The 22,671-nt window shown below is 43.3% G+C and overlaps 3 protein-coding genes across 6 annotated transcripts; 2 read left to right on the top strand and 1 right to left on the bottom strand.

Annotated features, from left to right (window-relative positions):
* Positions 1-1,560: 1,560 nt before the first annotated feature.
* Positions 1,561-12,430, bottom strand: casp2 (caspase 2, apoptosis-related cysteine peptidase). Of its 4 annotated transcripts, none has more exons than XM_084471981.1 (12): positions 12,393-12,430; positions 11,641-11,819; positions 11,400-11,546; positions 11,228-11,293; positions 10,668-10,743; positions 9,993-10,084; positions 8,443-8,625; positions 7,365-7,493; positions 5,525-5,615; positions 4,749-4,949; positions 3,891-4,000; positions 1,561-3,520 (listed from the first exon to the last, which is right to left on the bottom strand). In XM_084471981.1, the coding sequence occupies exons 2-12, from the start codon at positions 11,788-11,790 to the stop codon at positions 3,386-3,388; spliced, it is 1,380 nt and encodes a 459-aa protein (XP_084328107.1). In that variant the 5' UTR covers positions 11,791-11,819; positions 12,393-12,430; the 3' UTR covers positions 1,561-3,385. The 4 variants fall into 4 exon arrangements, with proteins under 4 accessions (XP_084328107.1, XP_084328110.1, XP_084328109.1 ...); XM_084471984.1 differs by having other exon boundaries at positions 4,761-4,949; XM_084471983.1 differs by having other exon boundaries at positions 11,641-11,795; positions 12,393-12,410.
* A 788-nt stretch (positions 12,431-13,218) lies between these two features.
* Positions 13,219-18,686, top strand: rap1gapl (RAP1 GTPase activating protein-like). Its single transcript, XM_084471979.1, has 18 exons — positions 13,219-13,435; positions 13,740-13,830; positions 14,126-14,161; positions 14,264-14,311; positions 14,469-14,669; positions 14,929-15,026; positions 15,213-15,291; positions 15,386-15,439; positions 15,593-15,676; positions 16,047-16,147; positions 16,241-16,370; positions 16,545-16,709; positions 16,875-16,946; positions 17,036-17,122; positions 17,239-17,394; positions 17,479-17,562; positions 17,660-17,688; positions 18,508-18,686. Exons 1-18 carry the CDS (start codon positions 13,365-13,367, stop codon positions 18,596-18,598), a joined length of 1,677 nt encoding a protein of 558 aa, XP_084328105.1. The 5' UTR covers positions 13,219-13,364; the 3' UTR covers positions 18,599-18,686.
* Positions 18,687-19,056: 370 nt separating this feature from the next.
* On the top strand, positions 19,057-21,136 carry LOC311351850 (glutathione S-transferase kappa 1-like). The gene is made up of 7 exons (XM_084472002.1): positions 19,057-19,424; positions 19,510-19,591; positions 19,749-19,877; positions 20,090-20,232; positions 20,450-20,566; positions 20,711-20,804; positions 20,919-21,136. The coding sequence occupies exons 1-7, from the start codon at positions 19,356-19,358 to the stop codon at positions 20,966-20,968; spliced, it is 684 nt and encodes a 227-aa protein (XP_084328128.1). The 5' UTR covers positions 19,057-19,355; the 3' UTR covers positions 20,969-21,136.
* The last annotated feature ends 1,535 nt before the right edge of the window (positions 21,137-22,671 follow it).

The following is a 22,671-nucleotide window of genomic DNA, read 5'->3' as shown; positions in this document are numbered from 1 at the left end:
GGACGCACTGCTTTCCTTTATTAGAATTGCAGACACCCTTAAAACACACACACACACACGCACACAGGCATACACACATGCACGCACGCACACACACACACACACACACGCACACGCACAGTGTTAGATGGGGCAGTTAGATGTGTGTTTTTGCATGGGGAGATCTTGTTTGGACAGGGGGGGGTGAGGGGAGGGGAGGGGAGGGGAGGGCCCCCCCCCCCCCCCCCCCCCCAACAGGGCTGCCCCTGCAACGTGATCAGGAAGATGCACATGACACTCCTATGACAGCTCTCACCTCGTCAGCCAATGACGCAAGCCCACCGGCCTTGAGCCACCGGCTCAATGAGTTCCCTGTGTCTCTCTATCTCTGTCTCTGCACTCATCTTCCGTGCACCGAGTCTTGCACCGTCTATAGCAATCCCATGTTGCTGGACTGCTTCAGTAGCTAACACCCCCCACCCCCCCCCCCCCCGTAACTCCACACACACACACACACACACGCATTAAGTGGTCATATGAGAAGGGACTTAGTCAAGGGTTGGGAAGTTGTGCGTAATTAACGGAGTGGCATCCCCTTTAACACAGCAACTCATTAGAAAGCACATTGGAAAATGCCATACACACACACACACACGCAAACACCCCCATACCCACCGACCACGCTTTGCTTCCCTGCTGTGGCTACATCCCGTTGGACCACACTGTTCTTACTGTCTCAAACCCATTTTTACCCCCCCTTTATTCCCGTCCAGCCTTCCAAGCCGATATGACAGGCCCACACACACGCACACACACTCACACACACAGATCCCCTAAACCCTGCCCCGCTTTGTGGTCCACACGCCAACGCATAACAACCTAATCTCACCGCACACCGGAGGGCAGCGAGAAATGTGTCACTCTGCGCGCCAGTCTGTGTATGTATGTGTGGGTGTGTGTCCTTCTGCGTGTGTGTGCGTCCTTCTGTGTGTGTGTCCAATCTGTGTGTCCTTCTGTGTGCGTGCGTCCATCTGAGTGTCTGTGTGTGTGTGTGTGTGTGTGTCTGAGAGTGAGTGTGTGTGCGTGTGTGTGCGTGTGTGTGTGTGTGTGTGACAGTGGAGAATGACTGGACAGCTGATGGGGCTCCATTTGATACACAGTTAGCGTTATCACTGCTGTCTGGGAGAGATCGCTGCTCAGTGCTTGCAGCGACCACACTAGAGAGAGAGAGAGAGAGAGAGAGAGCGAGAGAGAGAGAGAGAGAGAGAGCGAGAGAGCGAGAGCAGGGGGGCAGCAGCAACGCGTGGGATCCAGTCATCCTATACCTGGGAACCCGTAACCCTGACCCCCCCCCGCCACAAGCACACGCTGTACGGAGGAACAACACACACAAACACAGCAACAAGAAGGGTCGTTACATCAGGTTCCTACCGTTCCCCGCTGCAAGCGTTCCACTCAAACTGTATGCTATGCTGAGCGCTTCTTGGATTGAAAACAAAATGAACACAGATGGAATGGTCATGCACTAAAAACACCTTTTTTAATAAAACAATACACAACAAATCTTTTGGCTTGAAAAAAGGACGGCGTTTATTGTATACATTTGGCAGTCATTGCGATTGACAGAAATACAATCCCCACCCCCCTACTCTGTGTCTCTCCACAGCTTGGCAGTGAATCTGATTCTTAACTACTTGCTCACACTCTACGAGACCGTACTGTGTGGTGATTGGTCCATTACATCCAGCACAAGTGGACACTGGACCGGAACCACGGCCAATCAGGAGCTACTCCTTCTATGAGCCGAGTGTAGTAAGAAAAATAAAAAAAGAAGATATCTAAAGCACCTGATACATATTTTGTTTGTGGACATCTGACAGTCAATACTGTTCCTAGCCAGGCACGGCCTCTCCTCTCTCACTCTAACACCCTTATAACGAAACACACGTTCTTTCAAAGAAACAACCAACTGCGGCCGTGTTCTCAGTGAAGCCTGATGAGTGATGACCCACTGAATAGTATAATCCCTGTGGTCAAATATGCAAACAAAATATATGATACCCCCTCAGAGGCCCAGCTGCTATTGAAAACTGCATAGATTTTGTACAAAGGAAGACAACGATTATACTTTTTTCTTATTAATCTGGACCTCATACAGTGTAGTGACTGTATCCATGGAGATAGCGGTCCAGGGGGTGGTCCACGCGCGGAGAAATACTATTAGGCGTCGGGAGTTAAGAGTGAAGGTCAAAGTTCAACATGTAGATACGTGACCCCCGCGACTAGCACCACATTCCCCTGGCGGACCACCGGAGTGGGGAGGGGGGGCTCGATGGCTACTTGACAGCACGGGGCTTAGAGTGGCTTCCACCCTAGCGAGGATGTTCACAGATAACAGCTCAATAACAGCTCAAAGGCGCCCGGCCGCCACGTTGGGAAGAGCAGGGACAGGGACCCGAACAGAGCTCTCGATACGGGCCGCCTGACGGCATCAGAGGCCCCAGGCGGCCGTCAGCTGGAGTTACAAAAGGGAGGTCGTTGTCTCTGGTTCACGTGGAGCTTAACCACTCTAGTGGGAATGTATTCAAGGTGTGGAACAATTGTGGTGCTAAGGGATGTTGATATGGTGTTGGTCAATTGTGCTCTCTTAACTTTGTAATTAGCAAATGCCTGGTGGTAATGACGCACCACCAACATTTCCCTAAGTGGCAATATGCAGTAAAGGAGCGGTGAAATGTTTAATTTTCTGCGGCACAGACAATAATTCTATACTGCCCCCTGTCTGTAGGAGAAATGTTTACAACATACAAAAAAACAAACATGTACATGGCAAAGATGGAAATCCCTATAAAAATCAGTTTCATAAAAAATAAAGCGATAAAAATAGATCTATGTAAAAATAGCTAAAAGAAACCTATGAAACCTCAACCTCTGAATCATAAGCCCCCACGAAAAAATCCATAACTGGCATAGAAAGCAACACAACTGAATACGTTCAGCCTCAAATTGTATGCAACCACTAACACGTATGCCATCCCACAACATGTCAAAGTACATGTAGATTAACATAAGCTTCCTCCTTTTCCTCCCCAGGATTCGGGTGTATGTTTGTGTGTTGGTGGACGGGGAACCGATGTTCGAACAGAAAATTAACAAAACAATCCTGAATGTGAGTGAAATGAACCGATCCTGTGAATGAATGGGCTTAAAAAGTGCTTTTACAGCGGAATGTAAGAATGACGTGTGGAAATAAAGAGTGTGGCAGAGAGTGAGATGGAATGCACCAGTGTGCGCCTGAGTGCTGAACACAAGGAATGATGTGTGCATGTTCTGGTTTGTGTATGTGTGTATGTGTGTGTTTATGTGCGCGTGCATGTGCGTCTGTATGTGTGTGCGAGATCTGAAGTCAAAACTGGTGCTGGTACTTGGGGAACAGGAAGAGGTCATTGCATAGAGAGCTGGTGAACTCTGACATCTCTTTACAGCGGTGGTGGGGAGTGCCCGGCGCAAAGCCCTCTCTCTCCTTTATGCGTGCATTCACCTGGAGTGGGGAAGGAAGTCCACGCGTTATAAACCTCAAAGTGAAAGTTTTTCTCATTGCATTATTTGTGATCACTGGTTCCAGCCCAACCCACTCATACAAAATGTATTGCTGCGATTCAGGTTCTGGGGTCAGATTTATATTGGATTATGAATCGACAACAGCTGACAATGCTCTTCAGACTGAATGAAACAGTCTGATTGAAACAACGTAGCCATTTTGCATGATTATTAGGCAAACTTTAGAGTGCCTTTCTAAGTGTTAACAAACAACAGGGCATGTAAAAAAAACAGCAAGGCAAACAACACACAAAACTTGGCAATGCTATGGAAAACAAGGCAGGAAAGACAGGATGTTGTACTCTGATTACCTGCACCAGGATGTCGGCCAGGTGGGTGTCCCGGGAGCGCAGCCGCAGGGCCGCGTTGAGCTCCTGGATGAACCAGGACCCTCTCTTGGTGTTCCTCATGGCTGCAGTGCCTGCGGTACAACGGTTTGGAGCTTAACCAACTGTTGCGGTAACCTGATGCCCCTGAGTTAGCATGTACATCATCCACAGGTTCATCATAACAATGTTGATATAATGTGAGCTGAATATCTGGTGCCAAAGTTCAAGTCGGCAAACCCAAGAGAAACTCAGACTGGGAAACGCCAGAGTCAACTTAACGATACGCCCTGCTGCCGAGGGTACAGCTGTTTCCTCCTCTGCTGAACAACTAGTGATCGACCAATATTTCGGCCGGACGATATTTGCGTTTTTTACGTGTATCGGCATCAGCCGATTTCTTTTGACAATTCTTTTTATTTACAGACAGTTCAATAAATATTCATTTTTTAAATTAAGACTTGTCACATTTGTTATCATCATTGTGTCATTTTTATGATGTAAATCAAGGGAGCAAAAGCAGTATCGGCTCCAAATATCAGCTCAAGAAAATCAGTATCGGCGTATCGGTCATCGGCTAAGGCTGAAAAAAAAACGGCATCTGTATCGGCCCTAAAAAAATCCATATCGGTCGATCCCTACAACTGACTGGTGGCTCAAGAACCTCGCTGATAGACCTCCCAGAAATTGGTTTCCCCGTCCTCAGGCTTGTGATAGGATAGGGGAGGAATGTGGAAAACATGAATGAACTCTCCACCGGTTGGCCGCGAAGTAAATCTGTGTGTTCCCTAAGGAAGCAGCACGGTGTTTAGAGGGTAAAAGGAGGCATACGGCTGCACTCACTGAGTCTCTGACCTTTCAGCGAGGCAAAGCCACAGATCATGTCTGAGCGCTGGGGCAGCTTGATCCTGGGCCTGCCCAGCGACACGGGCCGTCTGGAGCCAGGGTCTCCCTCTCCCTCCCGCCCGGCGTCCCTCTGCTCACAGCTGGGGGAGCCCGTCCTCTCCGGCCCGTCCGTCTGCACCACCCCACAGTCCATCTCCTCTGGAAGACATTGAAGGCGTTGTGTTAGCGGTGATAGACGTGATTCAGATTTTCAGTTTCAGATTCAGAATTGCTTTTATTACATTCTTAATGTACACAAGAGTAGAATTCTTATGCTAGGTACCTCAACACACACACACACAGCAGCAACAATACAATATAAGGTAAATAGATATAAAAATATATATTAAATAAGTAAAAATAAGCAAGAAAAATAAGTAAAAAGTAACAGAAATGCGTGATGTGGTCTCATCACCACATCACACTGGACCGGAGGAGACTGGTTGGAGGTTGTAGCCAGACCTCCGCAAATCATTAACTGTTACTCAATCATCAAGTGCATCATGTAGGATAATATGCTAAGAAAAACATGATGACATTATTTTTTTCAATACATATCTACAATTACCATAGAACACTACAAATATTTTCCTTTGAAATAAATGAATAAAACGTTGAACATGACATTCAGGGACAGGGAGTTGGCTGGACAAGGAGAGCACATGGTGGCTGAGCTCCTCACCAGACCACAGTGGTAACTCTGGAGGACAGAGGGTAATGGACCAGGCCCTTACCCCCTCTGCAGGCCTGGACGAAGAACATCTTGGGTTTGTTCTGCAGGAGCGGGCAGTGGGAGTTGTCGAACGCCTCAAACACCCAGTCCAGCTGAAACACGCCCCGGGACACAATTACACACATGAATGGCGGTCCTCTCTTTCCTCTTGTGTACGTAGTGCAAATGAGAATACACACAGGCACACACGTCCACAAACACACACACGCAGCGACACTCACTCACACACACACACACACACACACACACACACACACACACACACACACACACACACACACACACACACATACGGCGACACTCAAATACCCACTAACACACACACACACACACAGACACACACACACAGGTCAACAGTACACATACACGGAAACACTCACGCACAGAAAAATATACACACAGACAAACACATCCACACACACACATACACACACACACACACACACACACACACATAGGATGTCATCAGAATCAACACTGTTCAAGGTCAAAACACACCCACAGACACAGACACACATACACACACAGATCATGAGATTTGAAACAGATTTATAGGGGTGGGGAAAAAAATGTCCTATCACGATTTCTTTGAGGTAGGATCACGCTCAATGATATTATCTCAATTGTATTTCATGTTTGCAAGTCACAGTATAACCAAACTTATTTCCTTACTTAAAAAAAGATGGCCTTAAATATATGTGATAGATAGGCTAGATTGATTCACCAAAAGAGTCAGGTATGAGATGCCGTGATAGGTCAGAAAGCTAAATTGTCTGTGTATGGAAATAGATATTCTTACATGTCACGCACTAATATCTGATGAATGACATTGCAATCTTTAACAAATGACATGAATGATAGCCTATCTAATCTAAAAAGTTTTAGATGGGGGGAACTACACAACGGTAAAATTTTTAGTCTCCAACATGTGATGTGCATGTTTACTCTACATATTCACACTAAGTAGTAAGTGATCTTAAACAAGGAACCAATGGGACAAGCCGTGGGCCAAGTCAGGTCCCAGCCGTTAACACTGCTGACCCACGGAGGCTTGGCCCGCCTCTCGGTCACTGCTTAGGATGGCCTTATTGCACTCTGTGCGTCTACACACGGGCAACTGTTTCATTTCATCAATGTTTTATACTTATTACAGCGCCTCGCCTGTCGACAATTGTAGGAAACAATGGCTTCGAAATATGATCTAAACAGGGATCGACCAATATGGATTTTTTTTTCAATAAATGTTCCTTTTTTAAATTGAGACTTGTAGCATTTGTTATCATCATCATTGTGTCATTTACTTGAGCCAATATTTGGAGCCGATACTGCTTTTGCTCCCTCAACTGACATCATAAAAATGACAACAAATGCTACAAGTCTCAATTTAAAAAAGGAACATTTATTGGACTGTCTGTAAATCATGCCGGCAAAAACAAAATAATAATAATAATAATAAATAAATCAGCGAAAAAAATCGGCCGATACCAAAAATAAGCTGCTGCTCAGACGAAGCTTATAGCACCATCCACACAAAAGCCTAACCCTTCTTGAAGGTAATAAGACTTACTGAAGAATGTGTGCTTTAAGATTTGGCTGAGAAAACCACTTTGGATGCGTGTACGAGCCATAGAACGGTAACTGATAGAATATGTACTGTAGCACAGTGCTGACGACGACCTCTCTGTAAGGGCAGGTCCTGCAGACATTTCATCGTTCCCGATCTAAGATCTTCATATCGCACACCCCTACTGCTTTACCATACGAAACACACACACACACACACACACACACACACACACACACACACACACACACACACACACACACACACACACACACACCTGGAGTAGCTCTCCGTCTGTGCTGTACACAGCTCCATCCACGCCGTGGGACAGCAGACACACCACACAGCTGTCTGCCGTCCTGTGCTCTGGAAGCCGGCAGAACTGCTCAATGCACTTCTGCATAGCCTGGAGACAAGAGGGAGAGAGGGAGGGTGGAGAGAGGTTATCAAACCATGAGCATACAGAGAGAGAGAGGGAGAGAGAGAATTTAAGGTTATAGAGAGGTGTTGATGTGATCCAAGAGTTGCAATTCTAGTACAAGCTGAAAGGGGGCAGTCCACTGGTAAGAGACCACCAACAAAAGCAACAGTGCAGCCAGACTGACTCAAGGTCACACTGAGCGAGACACTGTGGGCTCACACTGCTGCTTTCATGTAGATGATCAGGGTCCTTCGTGTGTTGTCATGTGTGGTTTGCTTGAACAGCACTTTCACACCCATGTATCACAAGGAGGCCGGCGTAAAGCACCTGGCAGCATATGCAAACCAGGCTACGACTGCCATGCAAACGACTTTTTCGTTAGCACCTGGTCTAAAATAGGCTGGGGTGCCCACTGTGAAGTGTATGTTGAAGAGGCAACGTGTCGCAACGAGGCGTGAAGGTCCTCTGGAGGTCAAGTGGTTCATGCCTGCACTCGTTACACTGACCCCTCCTTTCACTGCTCTCTTTCGCCAGCTTTTGGCCTGGCTTAATATAACAATAATAATAATGGCTTGAATTTATGTAGCACTTTTCAGGACACCCAGAGCGCTTTAAACAGAGTGTATGTGTTGGGGGGATATGACACCTCATCCACTTCCACACTTCTAACATGGGCAGGGTCCACAGTTAACACCTGCCCCAGGCCAAGCAGTTGTTTTAATATGGTACCCTGATGTTTTCTTTTCCCTGCCAAATGTTCAAATGTATCCGGCATAGGCCGGTTAAAGAATATCAGGGATCCATATTACAATGTTGGACTCAGGACAGAAAAACCCTGACAATAACAGACATTGGTGATTAAAGATGTCCTGTATTATTATTATGACTCTTATGATCCTTATTATCATGACTGCACTAGGTGTGTGGGTCTGACCTGAGCGGTGAGGTTCCGGTGCACGGAGACCACAAAGTCCAGCTCTGTGAAGACCTTCCGGAGAACCTCCTCGTCCACCTCACCGCCCTTCCTGTGGTCGAGGTCAGGGGCGGTGCAGGGGTCGAAGGTCAAGTTACTGATCACTAAGGCACAGCCTCTCGGTGATGAAGACATCCTGTAAGACTGCCGCATGGGAGAGAGAGAGGGGTGTTAAGCACAGGGACATTGAAAGGAGCCCAAAACTGGCAATGTAAGTTTTTTGTTGTTCACAGGTTATAAAGCCGGACACCGCCGGCGAAGCGCAGTTTCCGCACGTTAAACGACGCCTCTAGCAACAATAGGAAGCGTTGCACTGCAGCACCGTTGTGGTTATGTTTTGAAAGCAGCAGATCAACAAACATAGTCGTATAGGCTACCATTACATTATACAAGTTGTTTTATGACTACATATATGGCCCTGATGCCCATGATCCTCTGTTTGTGCTTACAATGATATTCACATTAATTAATAGTTACTTATGTCCTGTCGGACACTTTGTTTGCGGTTTAGTCACTACATTTACTGTCATTGCTCATTCATTTTGCATTGTGGAATTATTCATCTACTCTATCAACAATCTCCATATGTACAGGACCTTGTATCAAGCCGGGATGTACGAAATTGCTTTAAAAAAAAAAAAGCGCCTTTTCATGTGTGGCAACGCTAGGGAATAGAACATTAGGGGAATTAGGGATGGTCAGAATATTCGATTATTTTATTCGTTCCCGAGGGTCAAAGCCGATTTTTAACATTTGGACAGTTAACTTTTTTTCCCATTCAAAGAATTAACGGACAGAACTAATGTTGGTTCTGTAGAACTATTAGTTTTTTTTATTATTATTAATCATGTACAGAAAAACAATATATACAATACACAAACATAAATATTAATATATATGCATACAACACAAACACTGATCACTGTTAAAGTTTATTTGCGTTTAAGATATTGAGTGATTTCTTGCCGATGATTCATGGCTGCCTTTGTGAATGTTGGCACACATCGAGTAATCGTAATTATTCGTTCATACCACCCAATGATTATTCGACCATGAAAATTTGAGTTATTCACATCCCTAGAAATAATGGGAGTGTTCTTTTTTGCGCTGCGCCGGCAGTGTGTGTTGGGCTTCAGTCAGATGATACTGTTTGCAATGAATTCATGTAGGCGAATGACACTAATGTTATTTTGCCTGATATTTTAATGAATTTGCAAATCATTGTATTATTTTAATTTGATTAATAAGTAATAATAATTACAACTGGTATTCATTTCATTTGTCATTCATTTCATTTGCCTTTTCAATGACCATCAACTAAAAGTCTAACATTAACTGTTTCCCCGTAAGAGTACAGCCCCCACCCACTCATTGAACATGTCCAACCATTGAGCTTCAAATAAAGTAGGGTTGTGTTTGATATAAAACTGTCCTGGCTCATGATAGGTGGAAAACGGAACGCTAAACCCCGCCTTCCCATTCCACCCCAGCTCAGGTTTAATGTACTTCACCTGTTTGCAGTGAGTCAGGTAGAAATCTTGGGTGCATGGAAGCACTGGGGTGGTAATGGGGCAGTCGGTATCCAGACTTGTTTCCATGGAATCTGAAACAAACATAAACACACAGTCAGAGCCATTGCAACCACTGGTCCTACTGATAAGATTGTAACAGTACTACATATGATTAGTATCTGATTACTAATAGTATAGTATCTTGTTATCTGATTAACAAGTTGAACTAAATGTATGGAAAACATTTTAGTATGGTTTAATGCACAAGAAAACAAAGATTAAATGTTTTTGTTGTTTTGTTATGTTATTAACCAGTAAAGAGGAATGTAGTGTGAATTGAGTGACTCCATTCCAATTTGCAAAACAATGTTCTCAAACCACTGACTCAAACCCTGTGTTCCTTTTTTCAAAAATGTTCTAGTTTACGACTGCTAGAGAAAACCCCAGCAAGGTCAGGGTATCTCCGCTGGGGCGTGGTGCAAGGCACTGTAAATGTCAACCGCCATTCCACTTCCACTCAACCACAACTCAAATGGTTTCTCGATTCAAATAAAACGACAAAATCTCTCTACCCTTTTGTTGCCACAGAAACAAAAATGATATAGTGAGCAAAGCGGTTGAGGGGGATAATATTGTTGAAGGTATAGAAGCATTGGTATTGCAGGCTACACTCACCGTGTGTCCGTTGTCTCTTAGCTGCTATGGCCTCTTGAGTGGGATGTGGAAGAGGGGACTCGACAAACCTCTGCAACTGAACATCAGGCATTTGTTATTTAAAGCATGGGGGGGGTCAGTGGAAAATGTTTATAGGAAAAATGCAGAGCCTCTAACTTGTGTAGCATCCTAGTATAAGTGACCTTTCATTTGCATAAATGTTGATATTAAATATTAGGTGTTAAGAGGCTGCTTCTGGTCACCTCTGTCCCTTCACCCCCTTTCTCTCTGAGTTTGTATCTAAGAGCAGGAAGCCATCTGAGGCTGGGATAGGCTGTAGGATGTAGGATGTGCCATCCCTGTCACTGTCTATCTGCAGGGTAAGTGACCTGGACCACAAGGTCTACTTACTTAAATACTATTATATTACATCTTCCTTGATTTAAATTGATATAGCCAATTTCCAACCTTGGCAACCGGTATCTATATCTATGTTTTACATGGTTTGGTTTAGTTGTTTTGTTATAACATTGATAACAGTAGTTATTGTCCAATATTGATAAGACTTGATTGACACTCACCTCACTTATGTTCTCTACGTAAGTGTTCAACACTGGTGTATCTCGTTCTGGCTGAAGTTGCGAATTCTATAAGGAACAACAGTCGAATGTGTCATGGATGCTAATAGGTTTATAATGCATATACTCATATACTCGTGTACAGTATTGTGATCGTCATCATGCCGATTCTTACGTCTGTGCTATATTTCTCTATCAGGTCACACAAGTGGTGCTGCTGCGTGTCTCGTAGTGCTGAGCAGAAGCTGCTGAACGCACTGGGGCCCCGCTTGGGTAGAAGGAAAAGCAACCGCCAGTTTTTCTTTCCAGAGGTTTCCCCGTTCTGGAGTATGATAAAAATGAATGAATTGCAATATTAATTAGAACAAAATATGAAGTAAGCATTCACAACTTACTCATTCGCGCCATTCACGTACCAGAATGCTCTCCGCCATTTCATCGTTAAGGATTTCGTCCGCCTGTAGAGACTGGACAAGTTGCGCATCTACCACCATTTGCTTGCAGAGAACCGCAGACAGCTTACGGAGAGCCCGCTTGTCCCGTTCTGACATCCCGCACTGCAGCATGTCGGCTGTGGGTGTACACACGGACTGAACTGTGAAAAGTAAAGTGACTGTGATCAACCCTAGGAGGACACTACACACGAGAACAGAACGTAGTAACTGTGTAATACTTTTTGATGCTTTGGGGAATGACTATATGACAATGCACGACAAAACGTTAACCGTGGACCTCTACTGTTTTTACTGTCAGCAATCCCAACATGTGTAATTACCAATCTACGAATCGATAATGACCAACGTTTAGGTATGGGTTTGCGTGGATGTTATACGCGCTTACGCTACTTACGCAAACAAGTGTATCCGAAACTATGCACAATATATCTAATGATATACTCAACAGACTCGTTTTGGTTTTGAATTGTTGTCATACCCCATGCATGAGCACACCGTTCATTGTCGTATTGAACCCTATTGCTCTGCAAAGGACAATGCTAACCAGCTAGCTAGCTAGCGCGTTAAAATTACAATAGTATAAAGTTACCACCTGCAATACCTTCTATAGATATTGACTACAATAATTTTACTCCAATAACCACAAGCATATGGGAAAACATTAAGCTCCTTAAACATCGATCATCCCACACTATTACTAATTATTTACTCACATTGGGTCCGTGATCCAACTTCCGCGGGGTACGAAAACGGCGAGGTGGAGGCGGAGACCATTCTCACTATTTTTTTTATTAACCAATGAAAAGACCAGTTTCCTTGACTGACTTCCCAAGGAGCGAAGCAGCATGGTCTTTGTAGTGGGTGGTCGTCTGCTGTTTATCACTGGTTAAGGGCACATTTTGAATTTGAACTCAGCTCTCTGTAAACAATAAACCAATTGATGAAAGCACTTGGAAGAGTGACAGAACCAGTGACCAAATAGTAGGCTATGCACGAGTGAAAGAAAAGGGTATATCATTGGTTGGAAAACACATTAACTAAATGCAGCCCATGCAATCTAACGGCATGGTTTGTGTAGGCGTACAACACGTTATGCAATAACGTTCATATATATACATATATACATTTATAATATCAGAAGTCTGCTTTTTTGTTCGTTTACCCCATTTCTCTCTTTATCTTTTTCTTATTCTCTGGGCTTCCTTTACCCTCTCCTGCTGTCTGTCTCCCTGCCCTCGCTGTGTGGTCCATCAATAATTGATGATTTCTACTGACTAAAAGGGTAACAGGTCCATGAGAACAATCTACAATATCTATTCCTTTCCAAGACGTGTGACCTCAGTCCCTCCTCAGAAAGTATTACTAGTGGAATATTACATCATGCGATCTATAGACGCCGCTCACTTACTGGCTCGTCTCGTGTCAGAGGTCATGGCTGCTTGTTATTTGAAATGCACCTGTGGCCAAGAGTGGGTTAACTCGGTGTCTCTGGCTGACAGCGGGATAGAGGGAAGGAAGTGCAGAGAGCTTAAATGAGTGAGAGGCAGGGGGCATAGATAGAGGAGGAGGTAGACGAGGAGGAGTGGCAGAATGATAGAGAGAATTAATTCAGTCCTTAACCAGCCCCATCAGATTGACACCACAGCCAACTGGTGTATGCCAAACGCTCACAGTGCCACAGAGTCATGGATGAAGAAAAGAGGAACATCAAGTTGCTCCCCAGGAAGACAAGTGTCACTCTAGAAACATGTGGGAGGTGAGTGGAGACATCTTTAACTTGAAAAGATCAACTCAATCAAATTTGAATGAAAGTGTATATGTGTGGGCCGATTCGGGTCCTGAAGAATGAATGCTCCCTTTGTTTGTTGTGTCATAATACATTTCCCGCTTCAGTAGATAACCTTTCCTTGTTTACAGTGCAGGCTGGTTTACATATGGTAATGAGAAAACTGTAGGATTCCCATTTTTTACTGTGGATATGTATAATGACAATTGAGTGCAATAAATGTGGCTATGCACGCATTAATCCTTAATGTGTGCATATCCACCTGTGGCTGCAGACCAGAACCGGACCTCAGCACACAAGACGTCCTGGCCCTTTCTGCTGCAAGGGACGCAAAGCCGTTCTGCTCTGTCAGCAGCAACCAGAGGGTGATCACCATTGTCATCTTTTCAGCATTTGTTTCGGACAGTTCATTATATATATCTATATGTATAGATATATATAATTAACTATAACTATACATCATTTAATGTATTCAAAGACTGATGGACAGCTCGTCGAACACTATAACAGCAGCATTTTCTATTCCTTTCCATTCCAGTGAATTGTTGTGAGTCATTCGTTGTCATCTTCCTCTTTAAACCCACGTTTCTTCTTTTACTTGTCTGCCATTCGACTGTTCCTCCTCTGTCTGTCCCTGCGGCCGACCGCTGTTGATTACAGGTTACGGAGCTGTTCGAGATCATCGAAAAGCTGCAGGTAAGAGTTTTAAGTGCGTGTCTTTTTTCCTGCTTCCTTGATGAACAATGGCATCTGTTCACCATTGTATCGCTGCTCTTCTTCCTTCTTCTCCTCCATTAGGGAAGTAGAATAGACGAGCAACGATGTGTATTCCCGCCACCTATTAAGGTCAGCCACTCTAAATTCCACTCTAAGCTGTTGTAACACATGCCTAGACACATGGTTTTATTGGCCCACAACAACAACAGTGCTAAATAATAACAATGTAAATAAAGGTGAACAGACCACCATTAACACGAGAGGCCTCGTCTTGGTTCCGTCGCAGACCCAACTGCTGAAGATAGGAGGTGAGGTGCCCCTCGTTCTCCCACCCAAGTTGGGAGGCTACTGGCTGGATCCCCCCCTGGATAAGCTTGTAGCCATGAGCCCCTGTACTTCTCCCCAACACGGCCTGGACCCAGCCTGCTATGATATATTGGAGCGAGACAGCGATGCCAAGATCTATCGAGAGTTCTTCGACTCACGGGTCAGCGGGCATAACCTTCATTACTGTGTGACATATCCCCAAAAATATAAGCGATTGTTAACATTAAATCGATTATCGTGTTTGCATGTATTTGCTGTTTAGCTATTTTTTTTGTCATTTGGCAGATGCTTTAAGGAAGAAGAAAAAAAAAAAAGGTCAAGAATGACAGAAATGGGTGTTTGAGCGCAGTGCCCCTGGCTGGGAGTCAAGCCCCACCCTTACCATACCTGATGTAGCTGGTCTGTCTTCTTTCTTTCAGTACCATCACACGTTCATAGCAGTGGATGCCTCTCTGGGTCCACTGGTGCTCTCTGTGTGTTTGGAGGGAGAACATCAGAAAATACGAGTCATCCTAAGGTTTGGATATTTTGTCTACTTTATTAATCTTTCAGGGTTTGATGATTTAGACTTTTGACAATGTAGTTTATACAGTGTTAAGATGTATTTATATTTTTATTAATTATTTTATAATTATTGTTGTTATTCCAAAGTGATTTAAGAAAGCATCTAAGCTTTCTAAAAAACAATATTATTGTCTTGCAGGATGAAGGAATGCTCTCTGCATGGAGTTTTCTCCCTTTCTCTTTTCCCCAATGTTCCTTCTGCTGTTGAGTTAGCCAAGGTAAGCAGATTACCTGCAGTTGACAGATTGTAGATGTCTTTATAAAAATGTATATATAATATTACAATGACCTCCACTGTCATATCACTTCTAGAGGCTCTGTGAGAATGTCACCGTGACCCGGTTTGAAGCAGTCAGCTATCTGAAGGTGGGACACTATTCTATACAGGATTGACATTCATATATTGACATTCATATTGAATATAATATATATTCATCTATACCACTACTTTCCCAAAATATATCTCAGCTTATTCCCTATCTGTTAAATCTTCATCATCATCTGTCGTCAAATCTCTAGGCTCCGGAGTTGATAATAGCGTTTGATGAGCACAGGGTGTCGTCCAATTTCAAGTTTGGCATCTTGCTCCAGAAAGAAGGGCAGGTATTTTCATTTTCATTTCATTTAACCTTTATTTATACTCGAAAGATCAATTGAGGCGTGACCCTCATTTGCAATGATGTTGAGTCAGCAAAAACAACAATATATACACAATATACAATGCAAATGCATCAAATATACAACAACTGATAAAGAAAAAAATAAAATGTAAACATTTACACAGAGATGAAATCTCTGTGGAATGGCTGGAATTAAAACAAAATAAAATATAGCTCAATTAAAACAGTTGCAGGTAGAGTTTGGCAGATTCATGGCAGGTATATTTCTTAAAAACCCATTGGAACACATTCTGCTATTATGGCGACATGTACAGACCGTGCCCTCCATCGTGGAAACATGTCTTTGTGTATAGTTCATGGAAGAGGACATACTGAGCAACACAGAGGAAACTCAGGAGTTCCAAGAGTTCCTGTCCATCTTGGGAGAGACAGTTCAACTGCAGGGATTCACCGGGTAAAAGGAAAATAACTAGCGGTGTCTTCATTTTAAATTACAAATATGTCATGCCCTGTCATCACATGAGGTCTCGTATCACTCTTGTCTCAGATTCAGAGGAGGTCTGGACGTGTCTCATGGTCAAACTGGAGACGATGCAGTCGTCACTTCCTTCCAAGGAAGACATATCATGTTCCATGTAGCCACCAAGCTGCCGTTTACCGAGAGCGACCCACAGCAGGTCAGCGGCTGCATCAACTGTAATCAATTTTGTCATAGTGATTAAGAGCCGTGTCTTTCCAAATGAGATGCTTCAAACTTACTGTGAGACGGTAATGTTTGGAAAAAAGATCATCGCCAATTAACTTTTCCCCTCCTCCTCCTCCTCCTCTCTTCTTTTATCTCCGCAACTTAGTTACAGAGGAAGCGACACATTGGGAATGACATCGTGGCATTGGTTTACCAGGAAGGCAAGACCCCTTTCATCTCTGATATCATCAGCTCCCACTTCCTGCACTGCTTCCTGGTGGTCCGCAAGGTTCGGGGAGAGCAGGACCAGACAGCAGCAGGAGGATACCAGGTCAGCCATTAGTGATGTATGTGTAAGGTGCAGACATTACATAACTACAAGGATTTGAGTCAAAGACAAAAGACAAAACAAAAAGTGCTTATTTCCATTATGAGATAAATAGTTTGTTTGGTCCTGATGGTTGTTAATTTAAGTAAGAACATCGTCTATTTGCAGGTTTGTGTGACCGCCAGAGAGGACGTCCCCCCTTTTGGTCCTGTTCTACCAGATCCTCCCATATTTACCGATGTAAGGGACCGGGACATACACCGCATGACAGCTTTCAACCTCTATGTGTTAACCCAATGCAAATATTTAATCTGACTCTCGTCCTCCAGAGTTCCTTGCTTAGACAGTTCCTCCTCTCCAAACTTATCAATGCAGAGATCTCCTGTTACAAGGCAGAGAGGTTCAGCCGTTTGGAGGTAGGCAGATACACGCGATATGGAAGCAAAGCTCTCAGTGAGGTCAAAGTTCATTCACAATCAGCCGATGCCACTTTACCCATGCTTGTTCATTGTTCATCATCTTTCTTATCAAGCTTCGCACCCGTTCGTCCCTACTAGAAGGCCTGCAGAACGAACTGTCCGCCCGCTCCCAGTGCATGCTGGGAGATCCATCCTCGACGGCCTTGCCGTCGAGTGACGGGCTTAGGGGCGTGTCCGAAGGCAGTGGAGGTTTCATCGAAAACTTCAAGGTTAATACTAAATTCTTATCAGTCTTGGCTTTGGAGCTTTACCCAATAGGGTGTAAATACTTTCTGTCCTGATTCTCTCACCAGAGAGCCATACGCGTGCGCAGTCATTCTTTTGACACACTCGGTGTTCCCAAGAAAATTGGGGGGATTGTAACGCACAGGCCAAAGGTAAGTTATCCACCTCTCTTTGAAAAATAAAATACATAGGATGAGATACCTTTTCTGAAATTAGTGATATTGAATCTCATTTCTGACTTCATTGCAGACTGCATATGCAGAGAAAGATGATGAGAGGTAAGGGCAATGAAATTTAAGCAACTGTTCAGTTATCAATGTCTGTAATGTAATGTATTATTACAGTTATATGTATATGAGGGGGAAAAATAGGGTCAGGTTGGACTTCCTATACAGAGACAAGGCATGATTCTCTTCTGCAAAAAATAAATGCATTGTTCAGGCCGCATTTCTACCTGCGTTGGATTATGGGGACATTTTATTTAGGCATGCTGCTGCTAATGCATCAAAACCTTTATCGCCCATCTCTCTGTATCATCACAGCAGATAAGTACTCTATCCATCATTGCCTCTTTTACAGCAAGGCAGGCTGGCCCTCCCTCACAATAAGAAGGGAGGAACACAGTTTGATGTTTATAAGACTATTCTTATGAAACTACCATCCAATTTTTACAGTGGAAATCCAGTTCACACACACAAGCAGGCTAGTTCTGCACGCACCTGGAGCCTCCTCTGAACTAGGGAAAACAGCTTTAAAAATTATGTGCCCCAAAATATTTGAAAAAATAAAAACAAAGACTGAAACAAGAAAAGCGCATTCTGCTGGGCCAATGCAAAACAATATTAAACAACATGGGACGGCCCAATCCTCTATATATCAGTATATTGTTATATACAGTAAGTATTTTTCTATTTTATGTGTTTTATTTTAATGATTTATTTATATATTGATTGTTCATATCTCCCTGGGTATCACTGCCATGGCATATTGTCTGTACGCAAGGCCTCATTAAAAGAGTCATGGGACTTAATCAAGCTTCTCTGTTTAAATAAAGGTTGCCGATAAGAATAATTGGTTGTTTTTGTTCTGCTTTTCAGTGAAAAAAACCCAGACTCTACAATTCCTGTGGTAGAAAATTCAGAATCGGCCGACCTCGGAAACCAACAGTGTTCTCATGAAGAGACATAGCTGCAAAGTGTATACAAATATGCGCCCTGGTTGTCTATAATTGTTTAAATTAAAATATGTACTATTTTATTTTTTCTAGTAAATTTTAGTAGGCCTTAATGACACAGAATGTATTTTATCTATTGTACTTGTAAACTTAGAGAGGGAATCGAAAAATAAATGTATGTCTTCATTGATCAAAGCCAAATGAAGGTCAAAGACGGTCAAACATGTTGTCTTGTTATATTCAGCCCAAGTGCTGCCAAGGGGTGGCAGTATTTTGTCTGCCGATCCGCTCCTTTTTTATTCCAAAACAAACGAAGCGTGGAGGAAAGCGGAAGGAAGCCTTCTCGTCAGTGGTAGGTTGCCAATGCTAGAACAACAACAACCGGATCAGCACAAATACCACTGGGACGTCGCGGTAGTGACTATCCACATGATTTACATGTCCTCAACATATCTTTCACGCTGCTTAGAATGTATCCAAAGTTAAATATATGATCTCCCTGCACCACATCTAAACGAGCTGAACATTTTATTAGAAAAAAATATATACATATCATTGATGAATTGAATTGACACATTTAATGCGAAGACTTGCCAAGTCTGCATTGGGAGATTCAAGTGAACTTTGACACACTGCGGAAAGGTAGACAGACAACGACCCTGATTCGACTCGATTCAACTTTCTGTTTCACTCCAGCAATAGGCTACAAATAAAAGTATTATAGGCTGCGTCGCAGAGGACGACAATCCAAGAGACACAAACATCCTGAAGATGTCTTCTAAGAAAGTGGTCGAGTTGTTCTTTGATGTGGTTTCCCCGTACACCTGGCTTTCATTTGAGGTTCGTACAGATCATGTTGCTATTGCAATGTTGAAGATGAAATACTGATAATAACAATAACAATGTGCATATTGTACATATTTAGGTTATGTGCCGATATCGAAACGTGTGGAACATCGAACTGAAATTGCGTCCTGGTTTCTTGGGAGGCGTTATGCAAGGGTCTGGTAAGCTTATGGTCAATCAGTAGCTGTGTTGAACCTTTTTTGTTGTTCCTGTATTGGTTTATTACTATTGCATATGTGTGGTAATGCAAACATAGTCTACACATGTGTGTCCATAGTTGACAAGCTTGTGTCACAATTGTGTGTTCCTATAATGCAGGAAACAAACCTCCGGGGCTCGTTCCAAACAAATTCCTGTACATGACCAAGGATTTGGAGCGCCTGGCCCAGTACTTTGAGGTTCCACTTAAGGCTCCCAGTAACCCTTTCGAGGCCATGTTTGATAAAGGTATGGCCACCTCATTGGGCTTTGCAGCTGTTTACAACAGTGACATTGTTAAAATGCCACAATACAACCTTTTAGCTGTGAGTCATAGTCACCACCACAGAATATGCATGCCCTGCTCTCTTTTATTCAAATGCTTAACTGTTTAAAGATAGAGGAACCAATCCCTTGTCCACATAATGAATAAAATCCATTTTTTGTATAATTCAACCCAGGCTCCTTGTCTGCAATGCGGTTTGTGGCGGCCGTGCAGGGGCAAGCAAAGGATGACAGGCAGGTAGAGCTTGTTTCTAGGGAGCTGTGGAGAAGAATCTGGAGTCAAGACAAAGACATCACCACACCCGAGTCCCTCTCCGAGGTAGGCTCCATCTCCTCAGAAGAGATGATCTCCTCCTAAGTGTTAGGTTTAGTTTATTTGTTTATAGATTCGTGGACAGTCCCCTTTGATTAACTGTACAGTAAAAGGATCAGCTTTAGCCTATTTGGCTAATCAGTTCCATTCTATAAAGTGTATAGAGTGGAACTGTATAACTGGTGAAATGTGTGCTGCTGTTTTAACTGCTGTTGTCTTGCAGGCAGCGATGAAGGCAGGGATGTCTGCCGGTGAGGTGGGAGAGTTGCTGAGGCTGTCCTCCACCAAGGAGATTAAGGACAAGTTGAAAAGCACCACACAGGAAGCACTTGATCACGGGGTAAGAGAGATTACCTTGTTTGATCTGTTTGTTTGTTTTTAAGTACATGAATGAGTTTGGAACGAGTCCATGTTTCAACAAGTTTCCATGTTTCCATCTTCCATGTTTTTGGACTAATCTAAATTGTTGTTGGTATTTCTGCAGGCTTTTGGCTTCCCCCTAATCGTTTGTCATGTAGATGGAAAGCCAGAGCGGTTTTTTGGCTCTGACCGTTTTGAGCTGATGGCGCACTGCATTGGTAGGCATTTTTTAACACTGCAAATACAATTATGAGTGAATTATCGTTGCCAATTTCCGATTAATTTCTTTGTATCTTTCATTCATCATCCATATGTTGTTTTTTATGTTCTAGGAGAGAAGTGGCTTGGACCTCAGCCCATACAATCCGCTGCCAAACTTTAACTTTTGACACCTGCCTTTAGACAATGTGGATGCTGTTCACTACTGAGTGGTTCATCTATGTACCGATAGCACTTTCTAAAACTCTTCAACGTGACAATTTAACTCTGAAAACAGGATGTTTAGTTTCACAAATATCCTTGCTTCATAAATAAATACTGTAGAAGTTGATTGTTTGTCATTGTCACTTGTTTCTTTTTTTAATGATCAAGCTATTTTTGCACCTGCATCTTGTCCCAAAGGTGAGAAAAGCTGCCATACAGGTTCGTTTTTGAGAGATCTGATGAAAGAAATGGAGTGAGAAAAATGCCAGATATGCGGATACAATAGACTAAACAGCAGAACAAAAAACACAAAAGTGGCAGAACCTGTTTGCTTAACAAAGACAAGTAGATAGAGTAAGCATTGGCTGACGCACAATGGCTTGAGATGATACAACCTCACAGTGAAGAACAGTGCCAGGGGAGACCCTTATGGTAAACACACAACCAGAAGTTGGGACTATTCTATTGAGATCCCGAAACCTTGATTAATCTCTTGGCCCCACTCTTCACGAGGTGATTGACGAAAAGAAGGAGGAAATAAAAGCGGGAGAGGGGAAGAGGGTGGGGTTACTCATAAAAACAGAAGGTGTCACCTGAACAAACAGCCAGGATCCCGTGAGTCCTCTCCGGTCACCAGAGAAACAAGACAATGCAGAGCTAACCCGGCGCGGCAGACTGCTCCATCTAGGCTCAGACGGGGAAATGTATGAAACTCGTGCTGAGTAGCCTACATGGGAGACCCACTAACAACCAGGGTGTTAGTCTAGTCCAGAACTAGTCTGAATTAAACAGCTCTCCGGATATATTGACAAATTACACTATCAGAGAACGTAAGGAATAAGGTATGTTGGTATATTTGTATTTTCTATTTTTTTTTAAAACAGTTGTTACGCTTTGTAGCCTAGGTCATTCCTGGATGCTGTATTGTCGTAGTATTATCTGAAATGTGTTATGTAGGCTATAGAGATGGGATAGGGAAATGTATTTTGTTTTTGAAGCCTTCCTGGCTCAGTCACCCTAATACACGTAATAAGCACATAAGTGCATATGGGATTATGAATTCTGAATATGTCCATATGTGTGTTTTATTGTATGTGTATTAATGTTAGCGCTGGATGTGACACGTTGACAGTGTGCGTGCTTTCCCTCCCGCTACTAACCTGCAGAGCAGACAGGTTAGGAAGGATTCCAGGTATGACGCCAAGCATAATTTGCTGTATACAGTGACGGGAAGTGATTGCTGCTGTATTTTAGATCAGAATACAAAGCTGCTCTTAAAAGCAATAAGAGCCACCACCTAAAAGCCGCATCAAATTATTGTTTCATATATTGTTATTTCCTAGGAAAATAAAAAAGAATGCATAAAAACTTCTTGGTTTAAATATAGTACGCTTTTACATAAACTCTTCCTCCAAGACAAAGAACATAACAAGAGACGGAGACTGCATGTGGATCTGTGTGAGGCCAGACGGCTTCCTTGTTGTTGTCACTGCTGATCAGAGTGACGTACCAGACACTTCTCAGGTTATCCAAAAGTAGACCATTAGATAAGCAGAACAGGTCACTATGGCACCCCTATTGCCACAAAAGGATCAGAATCAACAACTGCAAGCCAGTGTGTACGTGATAGCAATCTCAAAGCAGTTTCTGTATTTTTTATAC

Source organism: Micromesistius poutassou (assembly GCF_964030765.1).
Source record: "Micromesistius poutassou genome assembly, chromosome: 8".
Classification (NCBI taxonomy): Eukaryota; Metazoa; Chordata; class Actinopteri; order Gadiformes; family Gadidae; genus Micromesistius; species Micromesistius poutassou.
This window is presented reverse-complemented; position numbering and strand designations above follow the sequence as displayed.

Bases quoted from the DNA above. Each gene is read 5' to 3' on its own strand.
- casp2 (XM_084471981.1), bottom strand. From the start codon at position 11,790: ATGCTGCAGTGCGGGATGTCAGAACGGGACAAGCGGGCTCTCCGTAAG. The intron at 11,547-11,640 runs GTACGTGAATGG...ATCATACTCCAG, and splicing joins AAATGGCGGAGAGCATTCTG to AACGGGGAAACCTCTGGAAA. The intron at 8,626-9,992 runs GTGAAGTACATT...CCCATGCGGCAG, and splicing joins ACCTGACTCACTGCAAACAG to TCTTACAGGATGTCTTCATC.
- rap1gapl (XM_084471979.1), top strand. From the start codon at position 13,365: ATGGATGAAGAAAAGAGGAACATCAAGTTGCTCCCCAGGAAGACAAGT. The intron at 14,670-14,928 runs GTCAGCGGGCAT...TCTTTCTTTCAG, and splicing joins GAGAGTTCTTCGACTCACGG to TACCATCACACGTTCATAGC. The intron at 17,395-17,478 runs GTTAATACTAAA...TTCTCTCACCAG, and splicing joins GTTTCATCGAAAACTTCAAG to AGAGCCATACGCGTGCGCAG.
- LOC311351850 (XM_084472002.1), top strand. From the start codon at position 19,356: ATGTCTTCTAAGAAAGTGGTCGAGTTGTTCTTTGATGTGGTTTCCCCG. The intron at 20,233-20,449 runs GTAGGCTCCATC...GTTGTCTTGCAG, and splicing joins CACCCGAGTCCCTCTCCGAG to GCAGCGATGAAGGCAGGGAT. The intron at 20,805-20,918 runs GTAGGCATTTTT...TTTATGTTCTAG, and splicing joins GCTGATGGCGCACTGCATTG to GAGAGAAGTGGCTTGGACCT.